At 43.0% G+C, this 18154-nt stretch overlaps 1 protein-coding gene across 5 annotated transcripts in view; it reads left to right on the top strand.

Annotated features, from left to right (window-relative positions):
* NCAM2 (neural cell adhesion molecule 2) overlaps positions 1-18154 on the top strand; it is a 1466086-nt gene that overhangs the window by 1022542 nt on the left and 425390 nt on the right. For all 5 annotated transcript variants that reach the window (XM_069204093.1, XM_069204094.1, XM_069204098.1 and 2 more), the window contains one exon: positions 7964-8151. In XM_069204093.1, coding sequence (XP_069060194.1) covers positions 7964-8151 — 188 coding nt within the window. The remainder of the gene's footprint in view (positions 1-7963; positions 8152-18154) is intronic.

Genomic DNA, 18154 nt, shown 5'->3' with positions numbered 1-18154 from the left:
CCTAATTCGATAAGCATGTTTAAGTTCCATGCAAAAAGAAAACAAGACAAAAATAAATTCAGAAAACACCTGACTATAGCCCTACTGAAAAAATAGCAGTTGGGTTTTCTAACGAGAGGGAAAAATCTGCAAGAAAGACAAATGCACATTTGGTTATACCTCTCCTAAATGGATCAGCAAGCAGCAATGTCTTCATCAGTGGAGCATCTTCTGGTCTTCTTCATTGGACAATGTCATACTAGGGAACAGTTCAATAATGTTTGGCCTTAATTCACCTGAACTGTCAATGGCAGAAAGCTAAAGACACAGCACATCATGAAAGCAGCAGAGTATAAGAAGAACTTAACTTACATCACCTAAGTTTGTTATATTGACGTGTTAAAAAGCAACTAGCTAAGATTCTACTGGTCAGTCTATGAGGTGCTTTAGGTGAGAGCCAATTACATTGACTCCGCATTTCAGAAGTAGCTTTTCTTCATTTTCTGCATTCACGATTGGCTCATCATCTCTCATTGCAGTCACCAGTTTCTGCAGAAGAATACAATTGTTGCAGGTTATACATGAGGACTGAAGACTATTGTTCCTGGGCACACATTATCTCACCAGGAAGGCAAACGAATGTTGCAACATAAGAACATCACTTTTCCACACTGAGCAAGTCATACACTGGATGCTTAGAGAAACATCTTTTTGCAGTGTTAACTTTTAAACATTGCCTTTGGAAAATTACTAAAATGTGAGGCCTTTTTAAAGCTAATGCTAAAACATGAAGAATAAAACTTTTCATAAAATGGAAACTATGAATCCTTTTAGTACATATTAATTTTTATTTTTCAGGACACTTCATTATGAATAAACAAAATACAGTTTCATTAGGCAGTTATTTATGATTGTTTTGAACTATATTATGGATGTCATCCAGGTGATCATATTTTCCAAAACATACAACTGCAGTGTAACTTCTAATACACGTTATTTCAGTACGCTTTAGTGTCATTGTTAGAAATAGGGTTTCTGGTTGGCCAGAGTATGCAACTAAGTCAGGCTGAACCCACCAAATCTAGACAGGGTGGGGGAGTTACACACCTAAGATAAGGCCTGCTAACTCCCTTGGTAGCTTGGCACGAGCAGTCAGGCTTATCCCAGAGGAAATGTGTAAAGCGTTTGCACAACACACAAAACTTGTGACGCACTATCCCTACCACAAAGGAAACACAACACATAATTATATAAAAATAAACTGTATTGTACACAACATCAATAAACCAAACACAACATGTCAGTAATACCCTGTTACCCAAGCAGTTGTCAGAACATTACACAGTACTGTTACTCTGCAGACAACAGCAGTAGTCACATATAATGCACAGGTTACTCTTTATTCTGCAACATAAACCGTAGTTAGGAAAACCATTACTACAATAATGCATGTTACAAGATCTTCATAAATGCCCATACCAGTAATATTTGGAAACACATGGCAAATCATAAACACAGATTAGCATAAATGTCCATAACAGGAGCATTAGCAAACACAAGGCAAATCATGAAAAATACATCATCATAATGCATGAATCCACGCAAAAGCATAATCATAGTAAAGACGCACATCATGGCATGAAATCCCCTCACTACAGGAAAAGCAATGCAAGTGCCAGGATAATCATACTATGAGAAAATCATGATTGCACATATCATGGTGTCAAAAGCAGATCCCCACTGGTTAATGTCAGATCCCACAAAATGCGTATATTACTTCCTGGTACTCTCCACAACTGTGGTGAGTATGATTGGTCACCTATCTCAGGCATGGATCTCTTGTGCTCCTATCATCCCCAAAGCTGTACTGCCCGGGAGCTCCTTATCTCCAGATCACTGCTCTTAGCAAGATTGCGGCACTCCGGGAGAACACAATGAGAGTTTTGCCCCGATTGCTCTTGCCATCATGAGCGGCCAGGAGAGGTAAGGGCAGCAGTCTGGCTCTGGCACTGACTTCATAGGGGGCAGAGGCGCTTCGCCTCATGAGGACTAGCTGACTGCCTTCAATGGGCCGGGGCTGCATGCAGTGGAGAAGCCGCACCCCCGGGCTTCAACTCGCCTCCTGGGGGTTGTGGCGGGGAATGCACCTGCAGCAGGTACCTGCTTGTGCCCTGGGGGCCCTCCTCAAGCGCCCCAGTCCCCCGGGGCACAACAACAAAGTGCTCACTCCGTTCTTTGTTTGCCCATGCCCCGAGAACAAGTTAAAAGGCACGATTAAGATGCACTAGCTTGTCCCAGGTCCCAGAGGTTATTGCTTCTTCGAGGAGCTGAACAAAAGCTCTCAAAGCACGATCAATAAATCAAGCCAAGTGCTCCTTTTTTGTGGTTCCAGGATTAAAGAAAAGTGATCCTTGTGCTCTATCAATGGAAATAAGGCACCCTCAAGGTGCTAGGAAGTAAAAATGAAGCGCTCCTCATGCACTTCCAGCAGCTCGAAGTTCGCAGAGGGCAGGGGCCACAGCACCCAGCCTCTGGGGACACGAGGATGGAGCACAGGGTGTCAGGGACCAGCAGTAGACCAGCACAAATCGTTGTAATCAGTGAATAGCTGAGTGGATAAGTAAAGCCAGCCACTACCTGTGCTATAATACAAATGAAATGTATGTGTGAGAGAGGCTATGGAGAAATGAAGGGCACTTTTGCTGGGTGGTAGTGAGGGAATCCAAGGAGGATGTCATATAAGTGGGAGCACCAATAATGATTGTCGGACTGGACGCCACAGGCACTAAAGACTATGACGATGGGTATGTTACAAGGTGAATAGTGTCATTTTTTTTGTTTTTTTTTAGTGTCTTGAGAGAACGTGCTGATTGAGGGAAGAAGTGAGGGTAAGGTGACACACCCACCAGCAATTTTGTGACTATGTATTTTGGGTAGTGTTTTAGAGGGACAGTTTAGCCAGTAGCAGAGATGGCGTCTCATTGGATGACTGTGGTTCAAGCCCTAACTTGCGTTATGGAGGACATCCCTTACATAGGATCAGAGGCTGAGACATTTATACTGAGACAGCATCCGAGGGATAGGGCAATGTATCAGACTCTGAGAGTGATTTTTCAGTCAGAGGAGTCCCATCCAACCACTTCTCTTCCAGTAATTCTGAGGGACGTGATGAGGACAGTCGTGCTGTCCCTTTGCAAGCACAGTCTGTGCAGCGGGACAATAGCGGGTTAGCCCAACCCAGAGACCAGGTGGATGCGGAGGCAAGCACAGAGAGAGTGTTCTCTTGGGAGCTCCCCAATTTAATTCAGCCCCAAATTCCACTGTCCATCATTCTGGAGACATCAAAATTATCTATCACAAAACAACCTGGTTTTGCAAGGCAGGCACCTGTGTTTTTGGTCCTGGGCTCTGTGACCATATAGGGAAACCTACCAAACCCAGACATTTCTGGAAACTAAACACCTGGGTGAGTCCACAGAGGTGTGGCTTGTGTGTATACTTCAACGTTTTCTTACCCAGAATGCCCTACAAATGTGAAATGTTGAAAAAAACCTCTATTTTTTATTGCACTTCTTTCACACAAACTAAAGGAATATGCTGAGATCTACAAAATTACTACCACCTAGTGTTTCCCTACCTGTCCTGATAAAAATGCTAACCCACTTGAGTGCCTGCACCTAGAGCCTGCATCAGAAATGGATCACCCTACAGTCAACAGTAGCCCTCATGTAAGGAAGGGCTAACATTGACCGTTGTGTGATCCAATCCTGGCACGGGCACTGGGCCTTCCCACACAAGTGAGGTACCACTTTTATTGGGAGACTTGGGGGAAGTTTGGGTCTCCCCTCAGATTCCAGAACTTCACAGTACCGAAATGTGAGGAAAATTTGTTTATTTAGTGCAATTTTGAGGTTTGCAAAGTCACCCCATTCTGGATTCCCCTAAGTGTCTACTTTTCATAAATGTATAGATTTGGTAGGTTTCCTAGGTGTCAGCTGAGCTACAGCCCAAAATCCACAGCTAGGGACATGTTGTGTTTTGGGACTTTACCTGTCGCGGGCACTAGACCTATCCACATAAGTGAGGTACCATTTTTATCAAGAGACTTGGGGGAATACAGAATAGAAGAACAAGTGTTATTGCCAATCGTCTTTCTCCACATTTTTGCCTTCCAAATGTAAGACAGCGTGTAAGAAATAATTCATTTTGAAAAATGCCCTGTAATTCACATTCTAGTATAAGGACCCCCAAATTCAGAGATGTGCAAATAACCACTGTTTCTAAACTCAATATCTTGTGCCCATTTTGTAAATTCATAGGTTTCCTTTATACCTTTTTTTCACTCTTTATATTTTACCAAATGAATTTACTGTATACCCTGTATACAAAACCCCATTGCAGGGTGCAGCTCATTTATTGCCTCTGAACAGCTTGGGTTCTTAATGAACCTACAAGACCTATATATCCCTGTAGCCAGGAGGGTCCAGCAAACATAATGGTATATTGCTTTAAAAAATCTATCATAGTCGGAAAAGTTACGGAAAAAAACAATCAGAAAGGGCTGTTTTTTTCAACTCAATTTCAATATTGTTTTCATTTCAACTGTTACTTTCTGTAGGGAAATCTTGAAGGATCTCCACAAATGACCCCTTGCTGAATTCAGAATTTTGGCTGCATTTTAGAAATGGTTAGCAGTCCAGGATCCGCCCTTGGTCTCACTCCCATTTGTGTCACTAACTGGAAGGAGGCTGAAAGCACAAAAATAGTAAAAATAGAGTATGTCCCAGTAAAATGCAAAAAAAGTGTTGAAAAATTAGTTTTTTTCTGGCTGTTCCTGAAAGGTGGGAAGATGGTGATTTTAGCACCGCAAAGCCTTTGTTGGTGCCATTTGCAGGGAAAAAACAGATGCTTTCTTCTGCAGCACTTTTGTCACTTTTCTTTTTAATGTAGCTGTATTTTGCCTAAATTCTTGGTCTCCTCCAGGGGAACCCACAAACTCTGGGTACCTTTACCATCCCCAGAAAAGGTATGAAGGTCTAAGCACGAACTACCCCAAATAGCCAAAAAGGGGCTCAGCACAGGGTGGGGAGTAAGAGGAAGAGGGCAGGCCCAGCAGCTAAGGGGTTAACATGGAAACTGTTTGTGCACAGACTACATTGGACCACATGGAAGTAGTTTTGGGCCTCTTCAGGCCTAGAGGACAGATCTGCTTAATACTAATCTCAGCATTTTTGCTTTTGAACCTGTCATAGCATTTTCTGTAGCTCATGTTACCAAGTTAAGAAGGGATTTTGCCACGTTCTCCAGCAGCTTTCTTTCATGGTGGCTCTATAACTATAAATAACTTTGCGCAGTTCCATATAAGAGGAACTAAATGGTGTAATAGTGGCAGCTTGGCAATGCTCCCTGAAATCTAAACAAATTGGTCCCTATTCAGTGTAACTGAAACAAGAGTTGATCAAGAGCAAACCCCCAGTCGCTCCTCTCCATAGACTATTGATGGAGTGTGATTCTTCATTTGCAAAAATAAATATATTCCTTTAAAAAGTGTGGTTCACAACGTTAAAATACAATTGTGCATATTTACTTATTTGTAGTAGGTAACTACGCTTAGCTATTGCATGTAGCACATGGAATAACGTAATGAATTAGGTTAGCCTAATATTAATGCAATTTTAAATGTCCAGTTTACACATTTAAAGGCTGAAATCCCTGCTCATATATTTTTGTGGTAATTTTGAAAATAAGTTTTTCTATGTTTTCTTCACACTGCAGATTCTGTATTTTTCCAGAAGCCTGTTACCTAATGAATAGGCACTTGTTGTGAGAGAACAGAAGATGCAAGGAATTGCAAACCATGAGAATAGCTGTCTGAACCAAGATTGTGTCCAGTGTAACAACTTAAGGATGTAGACACGTTAGCACCATTGTCATAGTCTGCGGAATATTGGAGTTTACCTGCCCCCAGAGCTTGAATGAAAATGATTGGTTTAGAAAGAGTTGCAACTAGTGTTTTGTTGAATTATAATAGCCTGTGTTCCATACAATAGTTAGGCGCGGACCCAAGAGATGCTTGCTGACTTCGAACTGAACTACCCTTCCTTAATTTAGATTAGTGGATTTCTTTATGGAACCCACATGCTGTATATTTTGTAAATTCTGAATTTTATTTGTAAATCTTGTTACTGTTCTAGTTTACCTTATTTTAAATTATCAACTTCTAGACCATTTAAATCTAATGTAAATGATAGCTCCTTACCCTCTTTCATCGTCGACTAACAAAGGTCCATGCAAACAATGTTGGGGTTTGTATAATGAGTATACTTAACATTTGAGATGTAAAAATTCCCGTACAAGCATTAGCATGCAATAAAAAAGATATAACTGTACTGGGAAATAGGGTGGGACAAAGCAGATTGTCCCTTTGTTTGACGAATACCGAGAGACAAGTCTCTGGCTTTAGGTCTTATTCAATAAAGATTTTTGGGCTGTACATAACTTACCATAAATATTCTAAATTACCTATACAGCATATCAGTTCGTTATAACTTAGAAAGGGATTAAACTAATAATGTAGTGATGCATAAAGAAATATGATTGTGGTATATTTAGGGATCTCCGTTTTATAAATTTGTACACTTATTTTCAAATAATCATCACTATAAATCGTATTTTACTTGTAGGATAACAGTTCATAATGCAAACTCACCACTTGGAAAATACTAGTACTTGTGTGGCTACTGATTTCAGGGTTTATCTTTGGGATCTGCAGATTTGCCTGTAGAAGAGAAATATTCTGAAAGAATTATCTGACTCCTAATGACCTACGTCTGATGGATATAACATTAAGAGATGGGTGAGAAACAAATACTATTTTTCCTTTTTCTGAAAGAGTTGCCATTATCTTTTGGTCCTGAGGCAGTCTACTGAGTGTTCACTAATAATATTGGGTAACATGATTCTATCATGTAATTGCAGATTCAAAGTGATCAATCAAACAATTAAACATTCTATCTCCAAATATACTTGATATCTGCTGTTCTACATTAGAAGAAGGAACAAGTGTTGAACATATACCTGCTATAGACTGACATGTTTTTCCACATGGCTTTATAGTGTCCCCCATCCAATACTTTTGGAATAAAGCACATATCTGACTCCTTTGAGCTTTGTGCTAATGTGTTAGGATAGCCATAGGCTCTATCTAAAGAACTGGATACCCAAAACATACAACGATTAAATTGATCACAATATTTAATCCTTTTTGGTCATGACTAAGTAACATATTGCGACTTGCCAGCCCACACCAATGGCTCTCAGTTTAAGAGTCTAACCTAAAGATGTTTTTAGAGGGCAGGAACTGAGGACATCAATAATTGTGAGGACGGAAATGCTGAAAAGGTCACAGAGCATTTGGAGAAACTGCTATTTCCACATGATCAATTGGTTCTATGTATGTGTTGAGTCTTAAAATACCTCAAGTCCCAATGTGATGGACATAAGTGGTGCGTTCTCAATATCGAAATAAAGTCACATTTTTCCCCCAAAAAACCTACAGATCTGAAGATCTTTGCAATTTTATTGACTGTTTTCTTTTAGAATCTGGGGTTCCCAGTTGCCTCTTGAAATAAATGAATATAAAGCATGTTTATATGAAATACAAAAGTAAAATCGAACGTTGTCATTTTTCGAAACAATATTCTAGGCGTGATATAATTGATGTAGGTAAAGGGTGCTTATATTTTTATTTTAATGTATTGTTGTATTTGTATTAAAAGTATGAAAAGTATTAAAAGTAGTTATTTAAATTAGGCCTTGACAGCTATCCATATTTTCTAATTTGGCATCTCCGTTTTGACATTATTGCAAAAAGGACTCAAGTCGGAATGTTATGGTGTTGACAAATACATCAGAATATAAATATGTTAGTGTGGCGTTTCAGTGCAAGCCTGTGAAATCACAAACTTGTTTCGTTTTATTCCAGATGCACCAAAGTTTGTATCAAACCAAACAACGTATTATTCTTGGGAAGGAAATCCAATTAACATCAGCTGTGATGTGGCATCTAATCCGCCAGCATCAATTTCCTGGAGGCGAGAGAAATTAGCATTACCTGCAAATAATTTCACCAGTAAACAGACATATGGCCTTGAAACTAAAATGCTATTAGAGGTAAGATTAAAATACGATGTAGAAATCTAAAAGTGCTCATTTCTGGCTCACTGGTCGAGGTCATTTCATTAAACTTTCTGTGCTGCAGAAAGCGATGATTCATGTTGAACTACCGAGTTTGAACAAAAAACAATTATTCAGTTGATCTCAAGAGCAGAAAGAGAATCACGTGAACAATTCAATGTTTTATGTTTGCTCAACACCACTTCTAATTCCAATGCATATTTTATTTGAACCCAGTTATCTTTACAATGTGTCGCACATTGCTAACCCGTGCCAGAAATCGCAATGTTCCAAAAGTCACTTGTGAGTAGTACATATTTGCAAATCCTGCTGGGTTTAGAGTGTTCCTAAAACCTGAATACACTTTCCTGCCATTTATTTACAAGGTACCAGGAGCCCGATATGCAAAGCCCTTTTCTGGTTGCAGTCACAGGTGCGGCTGGTATTAACTCACAAAAGGGGCGTCGCCCTTCCACCTTGGGGGCAGACAATAGAGGATGCAACGAAGATCGAGTAGCTGGAAGCAAATTGAACTTGCTGCTCAGTCACAAACCAGTTGCAGTCTGCATCCTCTTGTGGGGAGGAGTAAGGGTTGGAAAAATGCCCTAAGGCTGGTTTTTGCACATGTCAGGGCTGGTCAAGGTCTTCCTGGCCCCGAAGGCATAAGACTGGCCAGTGACGACAAGTTGTGGACTTGGTGGATTTTACCTACGAGGCATAGGCTTTCATATGGGCGTTGTATACAATTACCCAGTGTAGGATAGTAACATTTCCATTAAAGTAAATGGGCAAGGGTGGGGCTGGCTCATGGGAATAATGAAGGAGTGGATTTGTCACTGACCCCTCCCTCCTTCATTGCCACCCTGCAACTGCTGTTATTCCTTCCCACCTTAGATTGCAACAAGTGGGCTAGGGTGGGGGGCAGAGTCAATTGCAGCGTTCATCGATCCTATGGGTCAATCCAGAGAGTTTTACTTTTCTGGAAACTGCAAGGAGGAGCAGCTGCAACACTTGACTTAAGAGACCTCATTTAGCTGCAGAGTCAGGGGCCTTTTTGGTGCGCACATTACCACAATGAAGGAAGCCACAGTTTAGCAGATGAGCGTGAGCAGGCCGGGGATGGAGGAAGTGATGGCCTGGCTTTGATTTCAAGCTCTGTGAGGCCTGATTTGGGTCATTTTTATTTATGTCTTCGTTTTATGGAAACTCAAACCAATAGGGGGACAGGGGTTGTAGCCATTCATTATGTGAACGTCTTGATACTTTTGTAAACTTGTTTTATGCTTTTTACTCCAAAGTGGGGTTAGAAGCAATCATTGGATTTCCTGGCATGTGACTGACTCTGCCCCTGCCCCACCAGTTGTCACAATACCATTGTTCAGACAACCCAGCAGGACAGCTTGCCATTATCTATAGCACGTGTATGCTAGTGTTTTCCTGTCTCATGGCACTGAGGGATATCACCATGTGGTGCAGATAAGCGGTCAACAAAGCTATCCACCCCACAACAGCACACGTAGCTGCCCTTTTCTTGTAATTAGTGATTTCCCTTTTAATTACTGCAAAAGAAGCTGGCCTATCACCAGATCATTAGGGAAGACGTCAGGGCTGGAAATGCTGGTCAGAAATATGAATTGGCTCTGTATGCATATGTTAAATGTCTAGTAAATGTCTAGTAACCATGGTATCTGGAAGTTACACTGATTAAGTGAGCTTTGCTTACCTAGTAAGCATAGTAATCACACATATATAGTGGTTGACCTGACTTACTATGTATAATTCATCAACTTTTGTGTGCCACTGCTTTGAAATGTCACCAGCCACCACTGGTCACAAACCCGGTGATTTACAAAATCAGTGTCTGCGACCGCCAAAGGGACTTGATTTGCAAAGGGCAAGATGTCTCATTGGGGCACCTTCCACTTCATGAATCATGTTAGTTGCCATAAATGCATTGGGAAGAGATCCAGGAGGTAACTACTTGTCCCTCTTATTTCTTCCAATGAGGAAGCATCTTTTTTAAAGAGCGGCACGCAAGGCTTTTATGGAACATTGGTCGATTTAAAAAAAGATCTGTTTGGGAAAGCATATACAGAAATGGAGGTCCGCTGTCCCTTGCAGGTCTCCATCCATACATTAACTCAGGGCTATTCAAATTGTGGCCTGCCTATTTGATATTCATTTGTCAGGCTCTTTTGTGATGCAACATCACAAATTATACTCCCATTCAGAAAACAGTTGTTGAGTTCATTGCAGATCCCTGGGTTGTGATATGACAGGTCCTTTATCCATGATGAAAGCTTATATGGTAATGCTGAAAGGGTCTTGAGCAGGAATTTGCACCCCAAAAGAGAATGAAGGCTGCAATTTTAGGCAAGGACAATCTAACACAATTATCTGGTACTTGTTTAATCATGCCACACATGTAGGAGCTAATTTGCATTTTGCACCCCCCCCCCATGCAAGGGGAAGTCTCAGAATCTGGGGTATATTGTGCACCTGAAGCTGTATCATGATTAGCTGTGGCAGATCAGTGAGTAACTGAGGCTCGTTATTGCCTTCAGGTGTCTAAATGCCATAAATATAACCAAAAATGTCAACTAGCTAATGCATTAAGGCAGTGCGTAAAGACTGCCTTTTTCATTTTCAGGCTTGTTCTATCTAATGTATATACACTAACCAGGAGAAATTTCAAGTTCTGTGTATGTACTTTAGAACCCTCAGTTGCAGAAAAACACATTCCTGGTCTGCACTCAGGCAATGATAGGGCTCTAGCTGTTGATGATACAGCTCCTGTAACATATGGAGCCCCACACAATCTCTGCTTAAGTATTGCACAGTTTGTGCTCAGGCTAGCACTAGGAGTTTGATGGGCCCAAGTGTTCCAAAAGCTTAATTTTATCTGTAACCTATGTTTTCACATGTATTTTAAGTCAGTACTTTTTGAGTAAGTGTATATCATTTACTTTTCAATGTGTCTATCTGCGATGTTTATACTGTTCACTTTCTACTGACTCATTATATCTATCTGTATTTATATTAATGTTGGAAATGGCCCTCTGTGCTTTTTTTCCTTCATTCCTATTTTGCTGAATTTGTTTTTGTTGGCCTGGGGACTCTGTGCACTTTACCACTGCTAACCAGTGCTGAAGAGCTTGTGCTCTCTCCCTTAAACAGAGTTAGATTGGTACATACAAAATTGACATATTTAATTTACATATGTGTTCCTAGTAAAGTGTACTACAGGTCCAGGGCCTGTGAATTCAATGCTACTAGTAGGTCTGAAGCACTGCTTGTGCCACCCGCTCAAGTAGCCCTCAAACATGCCTCAGGCCGACCATTGCAGAGACTCTGGGTGCAATTTAAACTGCCATGTCGACTTGATCTTCAAAAACCCTTGCAAAGCCTTAAACTCCCCTTTTCATACTACCACTAATGTTGGACCTGGGTAGCCCGTAGGGCAGAGTGCAGTGCAATTAAAAGGTAGGACATCTACTTTAAGTTTTACATGTTCTGAAAGTGAAAACACCCAAATGTGTATTTCACTACTGTGAGGCCTACCCCACTCATAGGATAACTTTGGGGATTCCTTAATATGCTGAAATTCCTAAATTAGAAGGGAAAGATAGGTCATGTTTGGTACCTATTGACCTGTAATGATAAACCCTGTTTATTGGTAAAGTTGAATGTATCATAGTTTTGAAAATTCCACTTTTAGAAAGTTGGCTTTTTCCTGCCCTTATCGTTTGTGCCTGCAGCCTGCCTTAGCTCATAGGACTGGGTATAACTGACATTTGGGACTTTGCAAATTTCTCCCAGACAATCACACAGTAGTGGGATTAGCAGAGCCTGAATTGGCCATTAGCTGTCTTGATTGGGGAGGCGGACTCACTAGGCTTAACAACCCTGCCATCTATCAGTCCTACCCTGCCATGTGGCGTCAGTCCAGCCTTGGGTCCATGAAAGTGGGTATAAAGTGCTTCTGTAGTCCAGAACCTCCACATCTCTATCAATGTTGACCCATTGTCTTTGTTGTGAGGATCAGGGACATTGCATCACTGGCAGCATGATGCATCACCTCTAGTTCTGACACATCTCCGAACTTGTGTGGCTGTGAATCAATACATTGCCTACATCTGAAGGATCAATGACGATGTCTTGCCTCCCCTGCTCCTCAAATCTTCCTTGATTTTCAGCGGGTCAAGGTTGGTCCCTGTATCCAACCAGCAATCAATTGAGGTCAGACTGACTTTTCAGATTTGAGTCAGTCTAGCACAACCAGATAGTCCCAGTTGGTGCTTTATGCTGTTAAGCCCTACATTTTAGTTTAGTCTTTAGGTCGAGTTCTACTAAGTGGATTTTTTTTATTTTGTTTTGGTTCATTAAAATAAGCTCTATTTTTTAACCAGGTGTGGTATCCTTTTGTGTGGAGTTTTCACTGTTTTACTGTTTTAGTGTTGCACAAAACATTTTGCACATTGCCTCTTAAGTTAAGCTTGACTGCTCAGTGCTGAGCTACCAGGAGTTAAGCACAGGTTAAATTAGGATGTGTTTGTGACTTACTCTGACTAGGATTGTGGTTCCTTCTAGGACAGGATGTATTCCTCTGCCAACCATGCACCCAGGGGCATATTTATGAGAGGCTTGTGCTGCTGTTGCATCAATTTTAGTGATGCAACAACTACACACACCTTTCAACCATATCTATGAGGCCATGCAAAGGCACTTTGCATGAGTTCGAATGGCTTCATTGATATGGAGTTAAGCACAGCAGCACAAATCGGTGTGTTGCCTTACTTTTTATTAGGGAAGCATTCCATGGGCGTTTTGATAGGTGTTCCTACACAATATTCATGGATTTTGATGCATCCCCAGATTTACAAGAGTCTGTAAACCCAGGTATGGACCAAAACCTTAAGCCTGCCAAAGGGAGGCACGATGAGGACACATATCTTATTTCTCCTCATTTTTTGCTCTTTCAATGTGTGCTGCATTCTGCTCAAAAAGGTTGCCTAATTCCAAAATACCATACTGTGCCAATTTCCTGTCCACTGCATCATGAAAGACACAAGGGAGTGCTGGTGAAGCCCATAATGGTGTATACCACTTATATTTGGTAATTCGCACTGTCCGAACTATTGGTCTCCCTACCCTGTATACTCCTCTTATAATTTTAAATCTGTTCTTCTTGTAATAACTTGGTTTGAGATTTTTCAATAAACATGCTCTGGCCCTTAAATGCAGCTCATAATTTGGTGGCGCTTTTCCAATGTTTTGTCCAGCCTTGATAAGAATCTCCATATGTTGAAGCATACAGGACCAGTAATAAAGCATAACATAACAGCTTCCACAGCTTCCACAGCTTTAGGGAGGACCATATACTTAGCTGCCTTCTAGGTGTCCTCAATTCCCACAAAAGCTAGAACAATCCCTTCAGGTGTTGCCAACCAAGATTAATTAATTTCCAAGGGACTGCCCTAAATACATACAGCAACCTTGGTAGAATCATCATTTTTAACACCTTACACCTCCCCACCAGTGCGAGGTGAATATGATTGATTCTCATAAGTTCCTGCTTGATATTGCATAGCAATGGGGTAAGACTTTCTTCAACTAGATGACCCAAAGCTGATGTTATTCTGATACCTAAGTACACCACTCAATGATCAGCAAATCCTGCTTCTTTAGAGCAGATCAGCTTGGTCTTGTAAGTGCCATGGGTCCTTGCTAAACAGGATCCCAAGGTCAGATCTCTTCCCCCAAAACTGTATGATGCAGTCACCCTGGTAAGACCCAAGTAAATAGTACCCCTGGTACCTAGGGTATGGCTACTGAAGAGAGCCCCTAAGATCTGCAGCACCAATTGGGACACTCTGAGATGCTGCAAACCAGCCTCATGCAGACTGCCATTGCAAGTGCCTGACAAGCTGTACCCAAAGTTGCAAACTCGACATGGCACTCACTAAGAGTGTTATATCCACTAACACTGCATGTAAAATAGGTTGGTCACCCCTCTGGCAGGCCTTGCAACACTATGCAGGGTGCACTATAGTGCATGTGAGGGTATATTTGTGCATGAGCAAATATACCCCTAATGTGTCTTTGTCAATTCTTAGACATTGTAAGCATACAGGGAACCCATTACAGATGCATATGCAGGACACTGGTCATTACGAGTTCCCAGCTACATGATGGCCTCTCTGAATCCTGAGTTGCTTGGTATCAAACAACTCAGAATAATAAATCCACACTGATGCCAGTGTGGGATTTATTATAAAATGTACCCAGAGGGCACCTTAGAGGTCCTGGCATGGTTGCCGGCTGATCCTAAAAAGTCTGCCACCACCAGACATGATTCTGGACTCTTAGGGTGAGAGCCTCTGCTCTCAGGAGTCAGAACACAAAGCCTTTTCTGGGTGGAGGTGTCACATCTCCTCCCCTAGGCAGACGCCCTGCACCAGCAGTCAGCTTCAAAGGCCTTGTCACCTTTGAAATCTGACCCCTGCCTCTGCTGCTAGCAGCAGAAAGCAGCCCAATGGTTTTACCCCTACTTTGAGCAAGAACACCAGTGGGAAACTTATCAAGAATAGGAGGAGTGGCCACCCTCAGCCTGCACCACCCCTCAGGAGTGGCAGGGAGGTGACCACTCCATTTCATTTCCCTCCATCTTGAATGCTAGAAAAAATACCAGTAATGGTTAGGGATGTGTCCCCTTCCCACAGGAAGTGCTCACTTAGGGGCATATTTGTACTCTGTTTGCGCCAAATTTGTGACATAGGGGAGCCCAACTTGGGCCCCCTTAAATGCCACTGTGCCCAATGACAGAAGTCCCCTGGGCATGGCCATTGGACAGGGGGGCATGACTCCTGTCTTTCCTAAGACAGGAGTCATTTCAATGGGGGTTGTGCATCAACAAATGGCGCAAGTCCGGTTAGAGCCATGATTTTTTACTCTAACCTGACTTGCACCATTTTTTGACGCACAACCCCCATTCTTCCTTACGCCTTCCTTGCCCGGTTAGAGTCATTTTCTTTTTACTCTAACCAGGCCACAGCGCCGGCTAACGTCAATCCATAAATAAGACGCCCGCCCGGTGCGTTGGAATGGCGTTAGCCGGTGGTAAATTGGCCATAGTGAGTGTAGTCACCATAAGGTAAGTGGACCATTGGCTACTTCCAGGTACTCCCCCTAACGCCCACAAAATACAGTATGTAGGGGGCATTCCTAAATGAAGAACTGAGATTCGACAGACACAAGAAGATCGGAAACAAAGAAGACCCAAGGCACGAGAACTGACGTCCTGCTGCACAAAGAAAAAGGCACCAAACCAAACCCTGCCTAATGCTCCAAGGACTTGGCCATGGCCACAGAATTGTTGCCTGGAAACCTGAAGGACCCTACAAAACCCCAGAGCACCTCCAGCCTCCTACTAATTGCTAAGAACCTCCCTCTGATTGAAGGTATAACTCTCCCCCACCCTGAAGGCAAGAAACCAGTGAAGTCCGGTGTAGTGACCTGCTGCTGACCAATGACCCAGAACAAACAGCCAAGCCATTAACTGTACAACAGCCCCGGAACACTTTTTAGGGCTGTGACTTACCACTACGCAGAGTACCTGACCTCCTGCATTGGACACCCAGAAGAAGAGTCCATTCTTGACTCCTAAAAGCACAGGAGCAAGCACCAGTTGAGAGACTTCACAACACCTGGGATCCACCCCCTGAGTGGCCCAGCTGGCATGCACACTGCCCTGAAAGACACCTGCCCCTGACCATGAGGGCTCAAAGGCGCACAATGCCTGGCTGACCCTGCCTGCACTGCACCTGGCCTCCCTGGCCCGAGCAATGACCAACCAGCTGTGCTCTAGGCGTCCCCAAGCCCTTGCAACCTCCACTCCCCAAGGAGACCTAGCGGACCTACATTTAAATCCCTCTGTGCAGCGTGTTCCCAAGTGGTGCCTTTCTCCTTTAAGTGCCAGCTCCAAGACATTCAGCCACCTAGTCCTGCTCAAACCAGAAATCGTCTGAACTTCTCCAGCTGGCCCATCGGAACTCTTGAGGACCTCAACTTAAATACAGAAGGTGACTCTTGTGAGACCATTACCTGATTTTAAATGCATTTTTAAAGATCTTCTCATTAATTCCTATGGTGCATAATAATGCACAAAAACAGAACATTTTCTAAACTTTGAAAAATCATAACAAAAGAAGTATTTACCATATATTGATGATCTTACATTGTTGTAAATTGGTCTTAAGTTGTTCTTCTGAGTGTGTCCACATTTACCAATATTGTGAGTAAAATAAATTCTTAGCACATCTCCGGGATTAGCCTAACTGCTCACTCACACTATCACAAAAACAGAGCATTAGGTGGTCCCCTTTTTACCTCTGGATACCAAAGTGGGGTTGCTTGGACTCTCTGCACAGTGCACATAATTTTCATACACAATATGGAGAGCCAGCTTCTTACACCAGACACTAAGAGAAGTAGGCACAAAGAAAAATTCTCAACATACCAATTTATTGTGTGGAAATGGAAAGAATGTAAACCCTGGATATGGTGCCTTAATCTTATCCCATACATTGATAAGCCCCAATCCCTAACCACCTGTTGTAGTGCCCTGTAAACTAGTGATTTCCAGCCAGTATAAGGTGTGGGTCGATGCAGACCCCTCGGCATCTAAGTGTATATTGAAATCCCTACATAAGGTAATAGGGGTAGGCCAAGTTGAAAATTCAGTATTGAAATAGTCAGAGACCATAGCCTCATCTAAGTTTGAACCACAACTGGTACTTAGGGTCAGTCTCCTTTCTCTCAGCCAACATTCTTGGAAACCCACCGACCCAGTTTGTCAGCTACACATCTGACAGCTGAGCATTTAGGGGGTCATTCTGACCCTGGCGGTCGGTGATAAAGCGGCGGCCAACCCGCCAACAGGCTGGCGGTTCAAAAAATGGAATTCTGACCCTGGCGGGAACCGCCAACAGAGCCCGCCACATTAACACTCCGACCGCCACGGCGGGACCGACAAACAGCGCGGCGGTCACCGCCAACAGGCAGGCGGCAGACAATGTACCGCCCACCCTATCACAACTCACCAATCCGCCACCTTTTCCGGGGCGGGAGCCCCGCCGATAAAAACACGGCGGAAACAGACTACGAACGGGAAAACGCTCACCTCTATACACTCCACGAGGACGGAGGACAGCATGGAGCCCGAATTACACATCCTACCCGCTCTCGTCTACCTGCTCATCTACCACGAGTACGATCTCCGGCGCAGACGACTACGGTGAGTACCGCACCTACGACACAGGGGAGGGGGGGAGGAGGAAGGGTTACGGGCACACACATACGCATCACACCCACCCCCCAACTATCTACACACCAATGCAGAGCACCAAGTCAAAGTGACCCCACCCAAACCCCCCGGAATAACGAAAAGATATGATTAAAGTGAGAAACAACATTTATGTAAAAAATAGGTTCATTGAAGACATGGTAAAATAGGAAAATGAAGCAAAAAATTTCAAATGTAAACATTGCGTGACCGAGAAATAGAGGCAGAAAGTCCTGCACAGTCACAGAAATTGCAAATGTCCATGGGCCAAAGTGTATCAACACATGGGCAAAGCCCACACAGGAGACCTGAGTCCGTTGGAGAGAACACTGCAGGGGCATCAGATGACAAAACCACAGGCACCTCAGGGGGAAGGGAAGGGGGGGCACCACAGCCACATGAGTCCACGACGCCAGATCCAAGAAGGGGCCACCATGCCCGCTGTTCAATCCTGGGGAGTGCAAAGCCACAGTCTCTCAAGTCTCTACAGTGGGTGGCTTGCCCACTGTCATATCCTGGGGAGTGCAAAGCCACAGTCTCTCAAGTCTCTACAGTGGGTGGCTTGCCCACTGACATATCCAGGGGAGTGCAAAGTCACAGTCCATCAAGTGGATAACAGTCTCCACAGGCAATGGGGGAGGCAGGGTGGCCCGAGTG

The sequence above is a fragment of the Pleurodeles waltl genome, chromosome 8 (genome assembly GCF_031143425.1).
Source record: "Pleurodeles waltl isolate 20211129_DDA chromosome 8, aPleWal1.hap1.20221129, whole genome shotgun sequence".
Lineage (NCBI taxonomy): Eukaryota > Metazoa > Chordata > Amphibia > Caudata > Salamandridae > Pleurodeles > Pleurodeles waltl.
Note: the sequence above shows the minus strand (reverse complement) of the source record. Positions and strands in the feature narration are given on the sequence as shown.